At 44.8% G+C, this 22,607-nt stretch overlaps 1 protein-coding gene across 2 annotated transcripts in view; it reads right to left on the bottom strand.

The window, feature by feature from the left end:
• Window positions 1-22,607, bottom strand: part of LOC128689515 (urocanate hydratase) — a 296,064-nt gene that overhangs the window by 9,391 nt on the left and 264,066 nt on the right. For both annotated transcript variants that reach the window (XM_070086477.1, XM_070086478.1), the window contains one exon: window positions 11,941-12,022. In XM_070086477.1, the coding sequence (XP_069942578.1) occupies window positions 11,941-12,022 (82 nt within the window). The remainder of the gene's footprint in view (window positions 1-11,940; window positions 12,023-22,607) is intronic.

The raw sequence follows: 22,607 nt of genomic DNA, 5'->3' as shown, positions 1-22,607 counted from the left end.
TACTTTTTTCCAGATTGTACTCAGAGGAAGCAGAGGTGATGGTGGAAACAACCTCGCCAGCATGTGCATTTGGTTACGGATGACACGGCGAGCTACCGCACGCTTCTGCTTAAAATCAAGAAATCTCCCCGAGGTTTGGGGTATAAGAATGAGAAGCTGCAGTTAAAACTGAGGTTGAGAAGAGGTGTAAAAGCTCATCAATGGAGGACGAAGAAGGAACCTCACTAAAAACAGCGAGTTGCTAGTAAAGATCCCAATCTGCTCGATCAAATTGCCAGCATGAGCTTCAAAGAAATGGTGAATATGAAGGAGAAGTAAGAATGATTGGAAAATGATTACTGTCATGTAAGTCTGGGAGGACAGACCAAGTGAAGTCTAGTACAGTGGAGGAAGAGCAGACCGAGAGATCGATGAGAGAGTACGAGTACAAGGATAAAAATGGGTTGGAGTACCAATATTTAAAACATGGAGGGTCACAGTGAGACCCTTCCCCCAGAGGAAATGGTAGGGGTTAAGGACGAAACAAGAAGGAGATAGATAATGCCCGAGAAGGAGAGAGATACAAAGAACAGATTGTATACCACTTATTCAACTGGATACAGGCTGCAGTGTAATGCAGTGAAGTATGAACAAATAGCTGACAGTACGGAATATCAGTGAGTATAAGGAGAGCACTTTCATTAATAGTTTCATCAGAAAAGGAATCCAAAGAATACAATAAATTATAGCCTGAGATGGGATGGATAGCAGTGGAGTGTAATTTTCGTTCCTGTATGCAAACACCAACAGGAGAAAACCGGGAGAGCGACATCTGAAGCTCACCCCTGTTACCTCTGAGGCCGCTGATATTTCACTGTAAATAGGCCATGATTGGTAATGAGAAAGATAGGAAATCTTCAGTCAAAGGTATCTACAGACTAGAGGGGTTAGAGAAGTCCACGTGGCAGCAGCGGAAAAGTTCAAGCAGCGAAGGAATGGGAAGCTGCAAAGATAGGAGTTGCGTAGATGAAGGGGAGGGAAGAGGAGGAACAGGAGATGGATCAGTGTCCATTGATGATCTCGTCTCTTCATTATATTCAGAGAGCTTCAAGTGTTTCAGAAGACAAAGACGTTGTATGGGAGACAATACTGGAGATAGAAGGATGGTGAGTAAAGATTGGAACAGCAATGGCCTGTACCAAAGTAGGGAGGAGACGAAAGGGCAGAGGGCACTGGAGAAGTATGGGAAGGGACAGAACACGAAGAAACTTGGGAGGGGACAGGGGAGGAAGGTACAGTACGAGGAGGATGGTGAACCTCCACACTTATAACAGAGGAAAAACAAATGCGGCTTGAAGTGCAACATCTGGATATCTTTATTGTAGACGTTTCGCCATCCAGTGGCTTTATCAATACAAATTCTAGGACATAATTGGAAGACTGTAGAAATATATATACAAAAGATGAGGTAATCAGTCCCTCAGCCTTTGAGTTAGTGTTCACAGCATCGAGGTGGAGGAGAATCTGGAGCAAAGGCAAGAAGACTGGCGGTTATATAGGTGTCAGTGGATAAGGACATGCAGCAGACGAGGGCATAGCCACTGGTAGGCGGGATTCCCCAGTGGAAGTAAGCCCTCGTCTACTGCATGTCCTTATCCACTGACACCTATATAACCGCCAGTCTTCTTGCCTTTGCTCCAGATTCTCCTCCACCTCGATGCTGTGAACACTAACTCAAAGGCTGAGGGACTGATTACCTTATCTTTTGTATATAGTTTTAGTCTTCCAATTATGTCCTAGAATTTGTATTGATAAAGCCACTGGATGGCGAAACGTCTACAATAAAGATATCCAGATGTTGCACATGTGTCTTTACTTTCATATTGTCTGTATTTTATACCTTTCTTGCACAACATATGCAGCTTAATGTGATCCTTTATTGATAAAGTTTCGCCCACACAGTGGGCTTTTTCAAGTCACACACAGATCTACCTGGGGTGGAAGGTACAGGAGTATTTATAGTCAAGCTCAGAATGTTGAGGTCAGGTGGAGAATGCTGCATCTGATGACCTACCGGGTGGGGTTATAGTCTTGGGTAACTTGGCAGGGGTATTGGACAAGTTGTGAGTAGACCTTCTGCAGTGTTCTATGTTCTTATGTAGGATAGCGATGAAGAAGTTTCTTGGCAAGTGGTTCAGCTATGTTATAGAAGCCGTTGTTCTGGTTGAAATTGTTAGAGATAAGCGATGATTCCAGGATTCTTCGGTATTGAGTGTTGTCTTCTGTGGCGTTAAGTCTTGAGTTTCTGTAGTTAATTAAATGGTTGTGTGAATTGCGATGTTGTACACAGGCATCCCTTGTATCGTCAGTCCTGCTTGCGTATTAGTGTTCTGAAATACGTGTTTGGAGGTCTCGAGGTTTCGCCCATGTATAATTTGTTGCAGTCATTACAAGGGATTATGTATACCCCTGCAGAGGATGGAAGCTTGTCCTGTCTACTACTGGTGATGTCCTTGATGGTCGTGGTTGTGGAGGTAGATACTTGGAATAATGTATTTGAAAAGATGTTGGAAACATGTTTGGCAATGGAGTTGGTGGGAAGGACTATCTCTTCTCGGCAGTGTCTTCTCTGGGTGTGTTGAAGATGTTTAATGCCCGCCGTCTGCAGTCTTTGATGAAGTGACGAGGATAGTGGAGTTTAGAAAATACTTGTTCAATTATCGTGCATTCTTCCTCAAGGAACTCATTGCTGCAGATTCTGTGCGCGCGCGCGCGCAGAAAGAAGCCTATAATTACACCACGTTTAGTTTTGGTGTCGTGGTGAGAGTAGAAGTGGAGAAGATCGTTTTGGTTGGTGGGTTTTCGATAGATTTTAAAACTAAGTTCATGGTCAGCTTTGCAGAGAACATCATAAAGGAAAGGAAGAGTGTTGTCAACTTCAAGTGTGAACTGGATTGAGGGTTCGACCTGGTTGAGCTTGTCTTGGAGAGCTTGAACGTTGAAGCGCCTGGGAGTTATGAGAAGAATGTCGTCAACATAACGGAGCCAGGTGACAGTCGAAGGAATAATGGTGGAGAAACGCTCGGCTTCCAGATGTTCCATGTATAAGTTCGCCAGGACGGCACTGAGTGGCGAGCCCATGGGTAGACCAAAAGTCTGCTGAAAGAGGTGATTTTTCGGAAGAGAAACACGTAAAGCCGACACACAGTTCAACGAGGTCGATGAAATCGCTGGCTGGAATAGGAAGATCAAGTGAATCGTCAATTTTCCTGCGTAGGAGATCGATGGCTTGTGTTGTAGGTACTTTGGTGAATAGGGAAGTTACGTAAAGGCTGGAAAGTTTCTTGTTCCTGATGTTGATGTTGCGAATGCGATTGAGAAGATCACCCGAGTGTTTGAGAAGTGCTGGACTGATAGTGCCCAAGAGTTTAGAGAGGTGTTTTGCATGCTTTTTAATACCACTGTTAAACACCTGTTACATCTACACGACTTTTAACACCATTGTTAAATACTTGTTTACTTTCACTAACATAAAATTTACTTAGTTACCCTCTTCCTTTCTTAGTTCATCAATGTACTTTCTTAACACCTGGTGAACCTTGCTTAGAAAAATGTCTGGAATTATTTTATTCCCTCATCTATGTCGTTTATGTAAATTGTGAACAACAAGGGGCCCAACACTGACCCCCTGAGGAACACCGCTTGTGACGTGCCCCCATTCTGATTTCTCTCCATTGATGCAAACTCTGCTGTCTATTTGTCAACCATGCCTCTACCAAGGAAAAAAATTCTATTCCGTGTGCCGTAAGTTTCCTAAATAGCCTCTGGTGTGGAACTCTATCTAAAGCCTTACTGAAGTCAATATACACAATATCATATTCATTACCATGATCTACCTCCTCAAACACCGTGTTGAGATTTATTAATCAGTCTGTGCCTGTCAAGATGGCTACGATTGCTTTGGCAATTATCGATTCCATAAATTTTCCCATTATGGAGGTAAGGCTTATTGGTCTGTAGTCCGAAGCCAAGGACCTGTCATCTGCCTTGTAAATAGGTATTACATTTGCCATTTTCCACTTATCAGGCGCTATGCCAGTAGCAATAGATCAGAGTGAGGCCAGTGACAGAAGACGGCAGTGATTCCAGTGAGAGTAGATATCAGGAAGGCCAGTTTCAGTAAATGACAGTGAGGCAAGTGAAAGTAGACGACAGTTAGACCAGTGACAGTAAATATCAGTGAGGTCAGTGATAGTAGATGACAGTGAAGCCATTAACAGTAGAGAGTGAAGCCAGTGACAGTGGAAGGCTGAGGTCCTGACAAATGGCAGTGAGGCATTTGAGAGTAGATGGCAGTGAGGCCTTTGAGAGTAGATCGCAGTGAGGCCTTTGAGAGTAGATGGCAGTGAGGCCTTTGAGAGTAGATGGCAGTGAGGCCTTTGAGAGTAAATGACAGTGAGGCCAGTGAGAGTAAATGACAGTGAGGCCAGTAAGAGTAAATGACAGTGAGGCCAGTGAGAGTAAATGACAGTGATGCCAGTGAGAGTAAATGACAGTGAGGCCAGTGAGAGTAAATGACAGTGAGGCCAGTGAGAGTAAATGACAGTGAGGCCAGTGAGAGTAAATGACGGTGAGGCCAGTGAGAGTAAATGACAGTGAGGCCAGTGAGAGTAAATGACAGTGAGGCCAGTGAGAGTAAATGACAGTGAGGCCAGTGAGAGTAAATGACAGTGAGGCCAATTACAATGTACGACAGTGAGGCCAGTGACAATATACGACAGTGAGGCCAGTGACAATATACGACAGTGAGGCCAGTGACAATATACGACAGTGAGGCCAGTGACAATATACGACAGTGAGGCCAGTGACAATATACGACAGTGAGGCCAGTGACAATATACGACAGTGAGGCCAGTGACAATATACGACAGTGAGGCCAGTGACAATATACGACAGTGAGGCCAGTGACAATATACGACAGTGAGGCCAGTGACAATATACGACAGTGAGGCCAGTGACAATATACGACAGTGAGGCCAGTGACAATATACGACAGTGAGGCCAGTGACAATATACGACAGTGAGGCCAGTGACAATATACGACAGTGAGGCCAGTGACAATATACGACAGTGAGGCCAGTGACAATATACGACAGTGAGGCCAGTGACAATATACGACAGTGAGGCCAGTGACGATAGATGACAGTGAGGCCAGTGACAATAGATGACAGTGAGGCCAGTGACGATAGATGACAGTGAGGCCAGTGATGATAGATGACAGTGAGGCCAGTGACGATAGATGACAGTGAGGCCAGTGACGATAGATGACAGTGAGGCCAGTGACGATAAATGACAGTGAGGCCAGTGAAAATAGACGACAGTGAGGCCAGTGAAAATAGACGACAGTGAGGCCAGTGAAAATAGACGACAGTGAGGCCAGTGAAAATAGACGACAGTGAGGCCAGTGAAAATAGACGACAGTGAGGCCAGTGAAAATAGACGACAGTGAGGCCAGTGAAAAATAGACGACAGTGAGGACAGTGAAAATAGAAGACAGTGAGGCCAGTGAAAATAGATGACAGTGAGACTAGTGAAAATAGACGACAGTGAGGCCAGTGAAAATAGAAGACAGTGAGGCCAGTGACAGAAGATAGATCAATGACAGTTGATGGCAATGAGGCCATGACAGTAGATAACTGTGAGGCCAATGACAGAGGTCAGTGACAGGAAACGAGAGTGAGGCTAGTGACAGAGGTTAGTGACAGGATATGGCAGACAGGTCAGAGTCAGATGAGGCCATTGATAACAGAGGCCATTGCCAGTAGATGAGAGTGAGGCCAGTGACAGCAGATGGCAGTGAGGCCGGTGACATACGACATTGATGTCAGTGACATAAGATGACAGTGAGGGCGCTGACAGCAGGTGTCTGAGGCCAGTGACAGAAGATGACAGTGAGAGTTTATGCCAGAGGCCAGTGACAGTAGAATGCAGAGGAGAGTAGCCATAGATGAGTGTGTGGCTAGTGACAGATTACAGTGAAGCCAGTGACATTACTGTGAGGACAGTGAGCAGATGGCATTGACGCAAGTGACAGTATATGACAATGAGGCCAGTGAAAGTAGATAACCGAGGCAAATGAGAGTAATTTGCAGTTAGGCCATTGAGAATAGATGACAGTGAGACCAGTGACAGGTGACAGTGAGGTCCTTGACAGGTGACAGTGAAGTCAGTGACAGTAGACGACAGTGAGACTAGTGGCAGATCACAGTGAGGCCACTGACAATAGACGAGAATGAAGCCAATGACATTTGATGATAATTGGGCAAATGACAGACAGTAAGGACAGTGGGAATAGATGACAGAGACAAGTGACGTAAGATAACAGTGATGCCAGTGACAGCACATGACAGTGAGGACAGTGATAGCAGATGGTAGTGAAGCCAGTGAAAGTAAAGGCAGTGGCTCCATGGACAGTAGACGACAAAGAGGCCAGTGACAATAGATGACAGTGAGGCCAGAGACAATTGACAGTGAGGCCAGTGACAATAGAGGTAGTGAAGCCAGTGATAGAAGATGACAGTGAGGCCAGTCACAGTAAATGAGAGTGAGGCCAGTGACAATAGATGAGAATGAGACCAGTGACAGTAAATACCAGTGAGGCAAGTGACAGTAGATGACAGTGAAGCAATTGACAGAAAATGAGAGCGAGGCCATTGACAGAAGATGGCAGTAAGGCCAATGACAGAAGATGACAGAGTATATAACATTGAGCCAAGTGAAAATAGATGACTTGAAGTCCAGTAACTTTAGATGACAGTGAAACCAGTGACAGTAGTTGACAGTGAGGCCAGTGACAATTAGATGACAGTGACAGTAGATGACAGTGAGGCTAATGACAGTACATGAGAGTGAGGCTTGTGAAAGGAGATGAGTGAGGCCAATGACCATAGCTGAGGCCAGTGACAGTAGATGAGAGTGAGACCAGCTGCAGTTGATGGCAATGAGGCCAGTGACAATAAAAGATGGTGAGGCCATGCCAATAGATAACAGTGAGACCAATGGCAGATGGAAGCGAGGCCAGTGAGAGTAGATGAAAGTGAGGACAATGACAGTAGCTGACAGAGGCCAGTGACAGAAGACAGCGATGCCAGTGAGAGTATATATCAGTGAGGACAGTGACCGTAGATGAAAGTGAGGACAGTGACAGATGACAATGAGACAAATGACCGAAGATGACAGTGAGGCCACGGACAGCACAAGACAGTGCGGGCATTGACAGTAGATGGCAATGAAGACAGTGACAGGAAACGAGTGATGCCTGTGACAGTAGCTGACAGTGAGGCTAGTGACAGAAGATGACAGTGAAGCCAGTAACAGTAAATGACTGGGACTAGTGAGAGATGACAGCGTGGCCAGTGACAGTAGATGGCAGAAAGGCCAGTGACAGTTGATGGCCGTGAGGCCAGTGACAGTACATAACAATGAGAACAGTGAGTAGATGACAGTGAGGCCACTTACAGTAGACAGTGAAGTTAGTGATAGTAGATGAAAATGAGGACAGTACAGTAGATGACTGAGTCCAGAAAGAGTAGATAAGAGAGAGGCCAATGGCAGTAGATGACTGTGGCCAGCAACGGTAGATGGTTGTGACGCCAGTGAAAGCAGATGAGGGTGACGCCAGTGACAGTAGATTGCAGTGAGGCCAGTCAGAGTAGATGACAGTGTTTCCAGTGAGAAAAGATGCCAGTGAGGTCAATGTCAGTAGATGGCTGTATGGCCAGTGACAATAGATGTTGGAGAGTCCAGTGATAGTGGAAGAGAGTGAGGACAGTGACCATTGATGACACTTAGGCCAGTGACAGTAGATGTCAGAGAGGCCAGTGGCAGTAGATTGCAATGAGGCCAGTGACAGTAGATGACCGTGAGACCAGTGAGTAGATTTCACTGACGCCTGTGACAGTAGATGAACATTGAGGGCACTAACATCAGAAGGCAGTGAGGCCAGCGACAATAGATGACAGATGCCAGTGACAGCAGGTGGCGGAGAGGCCAGTGATTAGAAGAGAGTGAGGTCAATGACCATTGATGACACTTCCCCAGTGACTGTAGGTGACAGTTAGGCCAGTGACAGGAAATGACAGAGGCCAGTAACAATAGATGTCAGAGAGGCCAGTGACAGATGGCAGTAAGGCCAGGGACACTAGATGACGATGATGCCAATGACAGATGATGACAGTGAGACCAGTGACAGTTGATGACAGTGAGGCCAGTGAGTAGGTAACAGTGAGGCCAGTGACATCAGATGACAGAGGCCAATGAGAGTAGATGAGAGACCAGTGACCAAAAATAGCAGTGAAGCCAGTGAGTAGACGAGAGTGATTACAGTGACGCCTGTGAGTAGATTGACATTGAGGGCACTAACAGCAAATGGTAGTGAGGCCTGTGACAGTGGCGCCAATGAAAGAAGATGACAGTGTGGCCAGAAACAGAAGATGACAATGAGGCAAGTGACAGTCGACAGTGAGGTCAATGAGAGTACAATGCAGTGAGGCAGGAGACAGTTGATCACAATGAGGCCAGTGACAACAGACAGTGACAACAGTTTCAATAGATGACTGAGGCCAGCGACAGTAGATAACAGTGAAGAAAGTAACATTAGATGAGAGTGAAGCCAGTTAGAGTAGAAGACAGTGAGGCCAGCAAATGTAGATGGCAGTGAGGCCAGTGACAGATTGACAGTGATGGCACTGACAGCAGATGGCAGTGAGGCTTGTGACAATAGATTAGAGGGAAGCCAATGATAGTAGAAGACAGTAAGGCTTGTGACAGCAAATGACTGAGGCCAGTCACAGTAGACGCCACTGAGGCCAGTCACAGTAGACGCCACTGAGGCCAGTCACAGTAGACGCCACTGAGGCCAGTCACAGTAGACGCCACTGAGGCCAGTCACAGTAGACGCCACTGAGGCCAGTCACAGTAGACGCCAGTCACAGTAGACGCCACTGAGGCCAGTCACAGTAGACGCCACTGAGGCCAGTCACAGTAGACGCCACTGAGGCCAGTCACAGTAGACGCCACTGAGGCCAGTCACAGTAGACGCCACTGAGGCCAATCACAGTAGACGCCACTGAAGCCAGTCACAGTAGACGCCACTGAGGCCAGTCACAGTAGACGCCACTGAGGCCAGTCACAGTAGATGCCAGTGAGGCCAGTCACAGTAGATGCCAGTGAGGCCAGTCACAGTAGATGCCAGTGAGGCCAGTCACAGTAGATGCCAGTGAGGCCAGTCACAGTAGATGCCAGTGAGGCCAGTCACAGTAGATGCCAGTGAGGCCAGTCACAATATATGAGAGTCAGACCAATGACAGTAGATGGCAGTGAGGCCAGTGAGAATAGATGAACGAGGCCAGTGATAGTAGATGACATGCCAGTGACCGTAGATGTCAGAGGTCAGTGACTGTGGAAGAGTTAGGCCAGTGACCGTTGATGACACTCAGGCCTTTGACAGTAGAAGGGAGTGAGGCCAGTAACAGGATATGATAGGCCAGCGACAGTAGATGTCAGAGGCCAAGTGACAGTTGACGACAATAAAGCCAGTGAGAGTAGATGACAGATAGGCTAGTGACCGAAAATGGCAGTGAGGCCAGTGACAGTAGACGAGTGATCCCAGTGAGTAGATTACAGTGACGTCGGTGAGAGTAGATTGGCATTGAGGGCACTGACAGCAGATGGTAGTGAGGCCTGTGATAGTAGATGACAGTGAGGTCAATGAGACTAGATGACAGTGAAGACAGTGACAGTAGAAGGCAGTGAGGCCTGAGAGGGTAGATGGAAGTGATCTCAGTGGCAGTGCTTAACACTGAGGCTAGTAACAGTAGATTTCAGTGGAGCTAGTGACAGTAGATTACAATGAGGCAAGTGACAGTAACCAAGAGTCAGGCCAATGAGAGTAGATGACTAAGAGGTCAGTGACAGGTGATGAGGGAGAGGCCAGTGACAGTAGAAGAGAGTGGGGCCAGTGACAGTAGAAGCGTGAGGCCAGTGAGAGTAAATGAGAGTGAGGCCAGTGACAATAGATGACAGAAGGCCAGTAACAGTACATTGCAGTGAGGCCAGTGAGATTACAGTGAGGCTAGTGACAGAAGATGACAGTGAGGAGAACGAGAGTAGATGCCAGTGAGGTCAGTGACAGTAAATGCCAGTGACAGTAAATGCCAGTGAGGTCAGTGATAGTAAATGGCAGTGAGGCCAGTGACAGTAAATGGCAGTGAGGCCAGTGACAGTAAATGGCAGTGAGGCCAGTGACAGTAAATGTCTGTGTGGCCATTAACAGTAAGTGATATTGAGGCCAGTGGCCGTAGATTACAGTGAGGTGTGTGACAGTAGACGTCAGCTACTAAAAAGACTAGAAATCAGTGTGGCCAGTGACAATAGAAGAAACAGAGGCTAGCGACAGTAAACGGCAGTGAGGCCAGTGACTGTATATGACAGAGGTCAGTGACCGACGAAGAGAGGCCATTAACCGTAGATGAGAGCGAGGCCAGTGACAGTTGATTGCAGAGACGCCTATGCAGTAGATGACAGTGAGGCCATGACAGTGAGGCCAGTGACCGCAGAGTGTTAACACTGGCTTTTACAACAAGTGATAGTGGCAAGAAGTGTGAGCCCTCAAGTGTTAAGGAGAAACCTGTATACTCACAATATTAATTTTGTTAGTAGCACCGAAACGCCGTCATAAGATTCCGTTGTGTATTTTTCCAGTAACGGTATTGTGCCTTTATATTCTTCAGAAACTTTAAATATGGAAGCTGGAAAATGTTTTCCTGGCCCAGATGTGTGAGGTGTCTGGCATTCGTTGGAGCGAGGAAAACCTTATTTATGAAGGTCAGTGTAGATGCCAGCCTACATTGCTCATCACCTGCTCCTAGACAGACTTATTATCTCGTCTTCTACCGCCTTCTGTATGTTTTCCTAGCTTTAGATCATGTCCATGTATTGTATTGATAAAGGCACTACAAAGCAATGAAACCCAGGTGTTGCACGTATGGGTCCTTCATCAGCCTATATGGTACTTCAGATACTCCTTGGAAGCATATGAAAATGGGACATACGAAAATGGGTTGAAGTTATGCATAACAGCGCTGCTAGTGTTCGTTCTGTTGAGTTGATGTTTAACAGAACGAACCCCATTTCATTCTACCCACTGCCTGACGTGCTTCCCCACACAACTGGCTCTTCCTCACTCCCACAACATGTTATACCCACCTCCCCAATGTACGATATTACATTTAACGCTTCCTCCTAATATTCCCTCTATCTTCTCCAACTAATAGCTCTCCTCTCCTATTTATAACTGTCAGATCCATTTGCTATCTTTTACTGTTCTACACAACTCTCCTAGTCTCTCCTTTTCTCTCCATGTACTCCTTCCTTGCATCACTTTTACTTTGTAAAAACCTCTCGTACTAACTTTCTCCCTTACTACTCTTTACATCATTCCAACAATCGCTCTTCTTCCCTCCCGCACCCACTTCCCTGCATCTACAAACTTCTGCTCAACATTAACACTTCGTTCTTATATCTATCATTAATATTATGAATAACAGAAATAAGAAAAATAATAATTATTATTACTATTATAAAAAATATTAATATATTATTATTTATAAATTGAAGAATTTTTAATTTAATAGTTTGTTAATTATTGAGATTGTTACCTTATTCACTCAATTCTGTTCCACACTATTAATCACTACTCAATACCTACACCGAAGTTACCGTCGCTACTCTACTCATTATGAATGTGACTTGTCAAAGGCCGGGTCACGATAAGAGGAAGGCTCAAGCTTGCGATACTCACGTTGAATGACAACAGTGGCTTATAGCTCCCAATGAAGTAAAATTACACTTGCAATTTACCGCTCTTCGCCTCCTCTCAACAACATTGATGTTAATACTCACCAACCCACACCACCACCATTGTGGAGAGCTACCCAGGTGGCTCCTCGGAACGCATCACCAACGAAGTTCTGAACCGCCATGTCTGTGCAGGGAGATCAGAGTCAGCTAGGTCACCATAAGTATTTTGTACGTTTATATACGTGCAAAGAATCATTTATGATTTTTTAGCAATTAAGATAAACGAAGTGGAAATATTAGGAGTTTAGTGACGTTGATTTGAAGAAAATAAAGAGAAATTAAGAAAATTATGTGGCGATATTAGAGAATTAAAGATGGATTATGTAGGCAGCTTGGTAATATATGATTTAAGATATATACAAATAAACTACACTGGCCGGGAATCGAACCCCTGATACCTTAGCACGCCACTTAAGCTCGACTCAAGGCCAGTGCAGTCAGATATTTCCTTAAAATTCACTTGGTCTCACATACATATGTATAGTGCTCTAAATGCTCCAAATCGTCGAAATATGCAGTAAAATAATCATTTTACCATATTTTTCGATATTTTCAATGCACTATTCGTTGAAACTGGAATTCTAAACTGTAAAAAGAATACAATTTGTCCTGTACTGCCGACGGCCATGAATATGGTAGCACCAGGATGCAGCTCTGGTCTGCTTACTGTGACTGGTGTTTGTAGGTTGGTGGTCAAGTAGTTTAAGGCGCTGGGAGGTTATGGTTCCCAGGGGCCAGGATAAATGTATCGGTGTCGAGTCATATTTGGATGTAATTTTCGTGCCGAATAGGTATAATTCGTCAATTAGCAAGAACACCTTTAAAATTTAGTCCTCTATATTTTTCTCATTTAGGTCAAGGTACACAATAATTATGTACCAAAAGAACTTTAGAAAACTTACCTAACCTTTTTAAAACAAGCGGAATTTAATTTAGCCTAATCCAATTAAATATTTTATACAAGTTCATACTAATTTAATATATAATTTTCCGATAGGACCAGAATGATTTTCGCGAAATTATTGCACAAACAAATTTTGGTCTGCGCTATTCGGCAAGAAGCGAGTTGCCGTTTAAGCCAAAATGGAAAGTTTATCGTAATCGGCACGACAAACATCGTTCCATATAGGAATAACTTGCGATTTTGGCTTAAATAGCAACACTTCTTGCTCTATAAGACAAGCAAAAATTTGTGTGCCATGATGTCGCAAAAACTGAACCTGGCGAAATAAAGTTTTATAATAATAATTGTTTTATTGATTACCGTAATCTTATCTAAAATATATTAAAGTTATTATAGGCTAAATTAAATTGCGCTTGTTATAAGGTTAAGTAAGTTTTCTAAGGTTCTTTTGGCACAAAATTAATTTTTACATTAACATAAATGAAAAAATCTTTAAACGTACAAGGGAAAATTTTAGAAAGGACTATTTTAAAAAGAGTTCTTGCTAATTGACCAGTTTTACCTATACAGCACGACATGTATAATATATGATATATGTATATATATTATATATAAATATATAGAAATTGCCCACCTGTCCTTACTTTAAAAGGGGTCGAGATGCAATAATTGAATGGTTTTCTAACCACTTCTCGTCTTAGGGAGAAGAGAACCACGAGTACAATTTAAAACTCGTTTTAGTGTCATATTGTGTCTTAGAAACATCAATTATAAGTCATTTGCGTTTCTCTCGTATGTTACGAGTGCAAGAATATACACAGAAGTATATACATGACCTTAAGGTATTATTACCTTTCATACTTGCAAAGTTATACAAGGTGACCTCACGGAGCTCTTCAGACCTCCTGTGAAACACACGTTTGTCCCCTTCGAGCACCTTCCCTCGTATTCTCAAAGGAATGGGGTTCTATTACAACAGAGTATGTCAAAGAGCTGCACCTTGGCCTGAAGACCAGCTGCTACTGCTTGCTATGAGGAGGGTTGACCTGACATGAGGTAGGTCACGTGTCATTCACAGAGGTAGCTCGGGGGTTAACCAGAGACTGGTCGTTACTCAAGTGCTTTACAATACCCGCATTGTTACTCCTAACTTATGACGTTAAGTCAAGTTACAATACATATTAATTGAATATGATTCCATTTAGTAAGATGCTATGGCCCCAGATAATATTATATAGTCGGACTCCCTTATTTTAGCTATTGATAAGAAAGTTAGCAATATGATATTAGCTGATATTTCGGCCCTAAGTAATATGGAGGGTGACCAAGCGTAACTACATATATACATATATATATATATATATATATATATATATATATATATATATATATATATATATATATATATATATATATATATATACATACATACTTTCTGAGATGCTCCCCAGCCTTCAGCAGTCCAAAACTCAAGGAATATGACTCTCTATTCAAGACCATGCTAGAGAGTGTATTGAATCTTTCCCTTGAAGAAGGTCAGTGGTTGCAAGGTTTCGGGGGCTGGGAGTACGCAGATCCTCCCAGATTGCTCTACCAGCTTTCCTATCCTCTTCCACAGCATCAAACGAGTTGATAAGACAAATTCTTCCTGATAACCTCAGCGACTCATCAGGAATACAGGACCCTAGCTATGCCAGTACCATCACTGAATGGGAGACTCTTGCTGCTCCAGCACCAAACCCTAGTGCAGCACTGGCGCACAAACAGGCAAGCTGGGATGGTCCGATCGCTGAAAAGGTGCTTGCCAACATGCTCAGGGCTCCAACATCAGATAGGGAGATTGCCCGTCTCCAGGCTGTGACCGCACATCACTCCGGGGACTTCCTCCAAAGAGTTCCAATATCTGCAATTGGAACGCGACTTGACCCAAAGACCCTTCGTATTGCAGTGGCTCTGCGCCTTGCTGTCTCAAGGGATCAACGACATCATAAAGAGAACCCTTGCTACAGCTGGATGCCCAGCCGAGAGGGAGCCCCGATCACTAGTAGCCAACAATACCCACAACCCAGTAATCTGCCCCGACGGGATCACCATCAATCCTTGGAAGAATTGCAAGCTCTTAGCACGGGACTATACCTGTGTGTCCACACTGGCTGACACCTATATCCATCACAGTGTCGGGCGACAGGAATGAGCTGCTGACCACAGGGAGGAGTACAAGATCAGCAAGTACAGGGACATTAGCCAACAGTATCAATTTGTCCCAGTGGGATCAGAGACCTTGGGATCATGGGGAAAACACGCAACACGTTTCCTTAAAGAATTGGATTCCAGACTCATCGACACCACCAGGGACCCAAGGGCAGCCACTTTCATGTTCCAGTGCCTCAGCACCTATGTTAAGCAAGAACACGACTACATTACAATATGCATTGTTATTATTATTAACAAAGACGCACCAAGCCTACAATATGCATTTATATTCCACTTTGTTATTTATATATTAATAATGCTTCTACGTTTAATAGATTAACGTATTTTATTGAAAGTAATGCAAATACAAGATGATTATAAAACACAGAACAGATTAATACACAAGAATCCAACACAATGACACCTCAACCAGGTCGTCTAAATACATGCAAAAGAGTAATATTACTTAGAACAATGTAACACTGCCAAGTCAAACACATACAGTGGTATTACACTCTCCAGACTTTGATTACACATCATACGCACAGGTTCATACACATTCTCCCGTTACATTATGCAAGGAGACTACCCCGTTTCTACCCCTGACAGCCCATCCTACATTAGCATTTACCATTCCTACCCTGCCCCTCCCACCATATTTACAAATTTAATAAATCCTCTAATGTTAGGTCTCTATATCCCTCTGAGAAAGCCCGCTCCCACCTTCTCCCATAAATTTCTCTGTTACGGCACAACGTTTTATAAAACGTAACTGCCAATACCCGCCTCTTCACCTCACTGACCCCTTTCCCCCTCATTCCCCACGTTATGTACACATAATCTACCATAATGTACTCCACAGCCCTAATAATACTCTCATCCATACCCCCCACGTCAAGACTTAACGCCCGCAGAACAGAAAAGTTTTTACCACTGATCCTATGCAGCACCCTGCTCAACCAACCCCTGACGTTCCCCATCCCCTCACAAAAATACACTACGTGGAACGCAGAATCCTCCCCTCAACATATTCCACAGACCTCCCCCCCATCAACCACCCGTCTAGCCCGTAAAACCACTCCCGATGGTAAAATCCCATGCAAAAAAACGGTACATCACCTCACGCCCACGGGGTTGTAACCTTAACCTACTGAACCTTCTCCATATACTTCCCCAGTCATACATGGGGAAAATCCCCTCCACTGGTGCCACAACCATCTCCACTATCATCCTACACAGCTTACTTATTTTTACCTTACCCAGATCCCTAACCAACACCACTGCCCTCAAAATAGTTTCACACTCATGCAACTCTATCCCAGAAAACATGTGTTTCAATCTACTGTGTATCTTGACCAACCCCCCCCCCCACCCACACCCTCCCTCATCACCTCCCTCTTAATGAAGATACATTTGACTCTCCGCTTTAAATTCATTAAACCCAACCCCCCCCGACGCACAGGTAACATTACCACATCCCTTTTAAGCCAATCACAGCCCGAACCCCACAAGAATTTAAAAACCCCTCTAAGTATATTTGCAATTGCCGTCCCAGTTAAAGGGAACATGGCTGCCACGTGCTAAACCTTACTATACAATAAGATGTTAATAACAAGGGCACGCTGCACAAGGGTCAAATGATAAGGCCGCAATGCTCCCAAGCGACCCAGAATCCTGTCTACCAACCTGACCGAGTTTTCCGCACGCGCAACATCCAGATCATCTGCATAGATAAGACCACAAATTTTTAATGACGTCACCCGCTTCGCCACAACTGCACTACCCCACTCAACCCTCCCCGCCCAAGCTCCTAACCCCATGACCATGGACTTCTCTGAATTCACTCTCATACCAGTTGCACGTGCGAACGTGTCGACTACCCCATCTAAGGCGTTCATTGACATCCCCTCCCTAACCAGAACAGTAGTATCATCTACATACCCTATTAGAACTGGCCAAACCCTCCCAACTCCACTCCCTTCCCCCTCACTAATGCCCATTTGGTGCTCCACCATTCTATAAAAGGGGTCCTGTATGCACGCAAATAAAAGCTGTGACATAGGACACCCCTGTCTAAGTCCCCTACCCATTACAATCCTCCCCCCTAATCTTCCATTAATCTGTACTCTCGCCATTGCCCCATGATATAACGCATCTACCCATCCCACTATTTCTTCCCCAAAACCCTGTCTCCTAAGGATAGCTCTCAATGCTTCTCGCTCCACTCTATCATCTGCTCCTTGCCAGTCTAGAGCAACCAAACCCCCCCCCATTCCCCCCCTGTTTCTTCCACGAAATCCCTTAGTAACCCATGCCCCACCCCCATAGACCTACCTGGCAACCCAAACTGGGTTTCCGATACAACCCGCCCTACAACACACTTAATCCTATTTCCTAAAATCTTAGCAAACAACTTATAATCCGCGCATAACAACAATATTGCCCGGTAGTCCCTAAGCGAATGCTGTCCCTTACTCTTCGGTACCAAGACAACTACAGCTGTTGCCTGCTTGTCTCCCAATGTGCCCCTCTCCTTCATCAAGTTTAATAACCTCACCAAAAAACCCTTTATTAGCTCCAAATGCTGTTGATAAAACTCTGCCGGCAGTCCATCGATTCCCGGCGCTTTGCCCTTATGCATGTCACTTAAAGCTCTCCATATTTCCTCCTCAGTTATTTCCCCACCCAGTGCTTCCCTATCACTGTTTCCCAACCGACATGTCACACTTCCACACACCTGTTCTAAATCCCCAACTATTACCCCTTCCTCTTGCCAATACTTCTCATACCACTTATCCGCAAACAACCCCATCCCATCTGTAGTTTGTATAACCTGACCCACCCTATACCCACCCACCGACTCATGAACCTCCAACCATGGAATAGCTGTTGCCTGCTGATGTTGTTTTTGCCTGCACAACACACGATGACGGCCTATCTCCCCATAACACCTCCTCCACCCCCGCCATTACTCTCACCGCTTGGAACCTCTCGTCCTGGATTTCCCGCAGCCTCTCTTTAAGTACCATAATGTTGTCCATAGGATAGGTACCCTCCACCGCTCCCCGTACATAACAACCCCTTAACCTGTCCTCCAAATAATTAATAAGCCCATATTTTAAAGAATTGATCCTTTTCCCATCCCGCACATAATAATGCCGAATCCGTTCCTTAGCCACACCATCCCACCACGTCACCACATCCTTGACCCCTTTTACCTCCTCAGTTAACCCCTCCCACAGCGCTGTAAAACCCTCCAACCCCTCCTCATCTTCTAACACACTCGTATTTAACTTCCAGTATCCCCTAGAGATACTAGCTAGTGAATCCCACTCGACCTCTGCTACGACCGCCCGATGATCGGAAAAAGCTACTTCAATAGTACGGACAGACTTTGACAATACCTTGTGAGATATGTACAACCTATCTAACCTAGCTGCATAACCTCTCCTCACGAAAGTATGCTCTACCTCCCACGCGCCCCCACCTACCACATCCCTCAACTGAACATCCACCAAGAGATTACGTAAGACTGCCAACATGTGCCCCGCCCCTCGTGGTTCCACATCAGCTCTCCTGATAACACAATTCCAGTCCCTACCAACGATGGCCACTGCAGGTAAACCACGTAAGGCGAAAACTAGATCATCACACACAAAATCCCTCTTTACTTTCATATCGTTTTCATGCTGGTGCATACACACTTACAAAGGTTACCCTCTGCCCCATCCACCACCCATCCACACGCAACACCCTCCCCCCCCCCCCCCTCCCCCCTCACTTCGTTGCAACACAAACGGGCTCGCCTCCTTTATCAATAAACCCACACCACCTTTCGAACGTGCAGATGGCAGAGTCAAAACCTTATACCCTGCCACCTCGAGCACTCTACCCTCCCTGAAATTATGCTCCTGTAGAAATACGACGTCCACTCTATATCGACGTAAGAGCATATGAAAACATTCCCTCTTCACTCCAGTACACAGTCCATTCACATTCACAGTCATACACTTAAGGCCTTCCTAAAGCTTCCAACCCTTCCTCCTCTCAACCTTCCCAGGGCCTCCTGCCCCAGGGTCAACACATGATTTCTCACCATCCACCCCACCCCCCTTCTTCCGATGCCGCATAACCTGGCTATCTCGATAATATGCATCCTTCCTCCCAGACCTCTGTGCTGGCGTCAGGACGTCATCTGAGTCTGACGCTGCCGCTCTCTTCCTCGTGACGCCCTCCACCGCCATGCTGTCTTCCGACGATTCCTCACAGTGAACGTCAACCGCTACTGTGTCATGTTGCACAGAGCACGGTGACTCCTCTCTGTGCCTGCTGATTTCCTCCTTCCTTCTTGTGCCTGTCCCGACACTCTCTCCTTGCAACTCAGGAACCATCTCTCGGACTAAGCCATCATCCTCCCCAGAAGGAGGTAAAGTTTTCAATACCTCGTCGAGCTCCTCCTCCAGCTCCCGCACCTCCTGCTGGATTAGCACTTCCTCCCCTGTCACCGGCAAAGTGGCCATTTCTGGCTCCACACAACTCATGCCTCGCCCATCATGCACCACAAGGGAATCCTCAACAATTTCACTCCACAGACGGCCATCTCCTCGGTTTCCCTTGGAACTCTCCACTACGGCATCCACACCTGTAACTGGTGCTTCACCAGTCTGCGCCGTCCCCCTCCACTGTCGCCCACACGTCGCCGCCATGTGATCGTACTCCCCACACAGCCTGCATGTACGTCGCTGCCCAGCATAAGACACTAGAATTTGGGTCCGAAACTCCGTCATCACGACGTAGGACGGGATCGGATGCCTCAGAGTCATTTTGAGGGAGAAAGTGCCCTCCGGACGTCCCATGTACGCACCTGCCGCCCACTTGCCTTGGGTTGCCAGATGCACGGTACCATAAGCTGCAAACACGTTCCTTAAGTCCTCCTCGTCAGCCTCGAAGGGGACGTTGCGCAACTTCACCCACGTATAGTGGCGAGAGACGTCTATGAGACGCACTCTGACAGCTGGGGTTGCATCTATACTCACATGCTCGAATTTCTTCACCAACGACTCATACACAGCCGTCGAATTTAACTTGACGAAGATGCGATAGGCCCCATTCAGGGCCACACCATATACCTCATCATCCTGTACTCCGTACGTCTCTCTGATGATTGTCGGAAGTAACACCTGCGCCGTAGAGGGGGAAATCGCCCCACGAAGCAGCTCAACGCCGACAGTGTTCACCCTACGCCGGATACTCAGCGCCATGTTCTTGCTATGAGAGCTCTCCTGACAAAACAGCAGAGGGGTGCAGAGCACAACCGCGCTCCACCGCAGTCAGGCAGCTAATGACTTTAATACATTGTACCATTGTATTCATGTCTGAGCTTTCTGTAAATGTATTCTGTTTATTAATAAATGTTCATTTAGAATATATATATATATATATATATATATATATATATATATATATATATATATATATATATATATATATATATATATATATATATATATATATATATATATATATATATATACATTAGACAGCAACCACCCAGGGAGGTACTACCGTCCTGCCAGGTGACTGTGAAACAGAAACCTGTAACTGTTTTATGTGATGGTAGGATTGCTGGTGCCTTTTTCTGTCTCATAAACACGCTGGATAACAGGTATATCTTGCTACTCCTACTAACACTTAGGTCACACTTCACAGACACGCACATGCATATATATATATATACATACATCTAGGTTTTTCTCCTTTTTCTAAATAGCTCTTGTTCTTCTTTATTTCTTCTATTGTCCATGGGGAAGTGGAAAAGAATCTTTCCTCCGTAAGCCATGCGTGTCGTATGAGGCGACTAAAATGCCGGGAGCAATGGGCTAGTAACCCATTCTCCTGTAGGCATTTACTAAAAAAGAGAAGAAGAAAAACTTTATTAAACTGGGATGCTTGAATGTGCGTGGATGTAGTGTGGATGACAAGAAACAGATGATTGCTGATGTTATGAATGAAAAGAAGTTGAATGTCCTGGCCCTAAGCAAAACAAAAATGAAGGAGGTAGGCTAGTTTCAGTGGGAGAAATAAATGGGATTAAGTCAGGAGTATCTGAGAGAGTTAGAGCTAAGGAAACGGTAGCAATAATGTTGAAGGATCAGTTATGGAAGGAGAAGTGGGAATATAAATGGGTGAATTCAAGGATTATGTGGATTAAAATAAGGGTTGGATGCGAAAAGTGGGTCATAATAAGTGTGTATGCACCTGGAGAAGAAAGGAGTGGAGAGAAGAGAGAGAGATTTTGGGAGATGTTAAGTGAATGCATACGAACTTCTGAACCAAGTGAGAGAGTAATTGTGGTAGGGGACCTAAATGCTAAAGTAGGAGAAACATTTAGAGAGGGTGTGGTAGGTAAGTTTGGGGTGCCAGGTGTAAATGACAATGGGATCCCTTTGAATGAACTTTGCATAGAAAGGGTTTAGTTATAGGTAATACATATTTTAAGAAAAAGTGGATAAATAAGTATACAAGATATGATGTAGGGTGTAATAACAGTAGTTTGTTGGACTATGTATTGGTAGATAAAAGACTGTCGAGTAGACTTCAGGATGTACATGTTTATAGAGGGGCCACAGATAAATCAGATCACTTTTTAGTTGTACCTACAGTGAGAGTAAAAGGTAGATGGGATACAAGGAAAAATAGAAGCATCAAGTAAGAGGGAGGTGGAGGTTTGTAAACTAAAAGAGGAAGCATTTAGGATAAGATATAAACAACTATTGGAGGATAGATGGGTTAGTGAGAGTATAGGCAATGTAGTGTTAGAGTGTTCAGCAGAAGTTTGTGGTTACAGGAAAGTGGGTGCGGGAGGGAAGAAGAGCAATTGGTGGAAAGATGATGTAAAGAGAGTAGTAAGGGAGAAAATGTTAGCATATGAGAAGTTTTTACAAAGTAGAAGTGATGCAAGGAGGGAAGAGTATATGGAGAAAAAGAGAGGTTAAGAGAGTGGTGAAGCAATGTAAAAAGAGAGCAAATGAGAGAGTGGGTGAGATGTTATCAACAAATTTTGTTGAAAATAAGAAAAAGTTTTGGAGTGAGATTAACAAGTTAAGAAAGCCTAGAGAACAAATGGATTTGTCAGTTAAAAATAGGAGAGGAGAGTTATTAAATGGAGAGTTAGAGGTATTGGGAAGATGGAGGGAATATTTTGAGGAATTGTTAAATGTTGATGAAGATAGGGAAGCTGTGATTTCGTGTATAGGGCAAGGAGGAATAACATCTTGTAGGAGTGAGGAAGAGCCAGTTGTGAGTGTGGGGGAAGTTCGTGAGGCAGTAGGTAAAATGAAAGGGGTAAGGCAGCCGGGATTGATGGGATAAAGATAGAAATGTTAAAAGCAGGTGGGGATATAGTTTTGGAGTGGTTGGTGCAATTATTTAATAAATGTATGGAAGAGGGTAAGGTACCTAGGGATTGGCAAAGGGGACAAAAGGAGTGCAAAAATTATAATGGAATAAGTCTTTTGAGTATACCTGGTAAAGTGTATGGTAGAGTTATTGAAGGAAATAAGAGTAAGTCGGAGAGTAGGATAGCAGATGAACAAGGAGGCTTTAGAAAGGG

Source organism: Cherax quadricarinatus, chromosome 18, assembly GCF_038502225.1.
Source record: "Cherax quadricarinatus isolate ZL_2023a chromosome 18, ASM3850222v1, whole genome shotgun sequence".
NCBI classification, from domain to species: Eukaryota; Metazoa; Arthropoda; class Malacostraca; order Decapoda; family Parastacidae; genus Cherax; species Cherax quadricarinatus.
The sequence above is the reverse complement of the archived record's forward strand: the minus strand, read 5'-3'. Positions and strand labels throughout refer to the sequence as shown.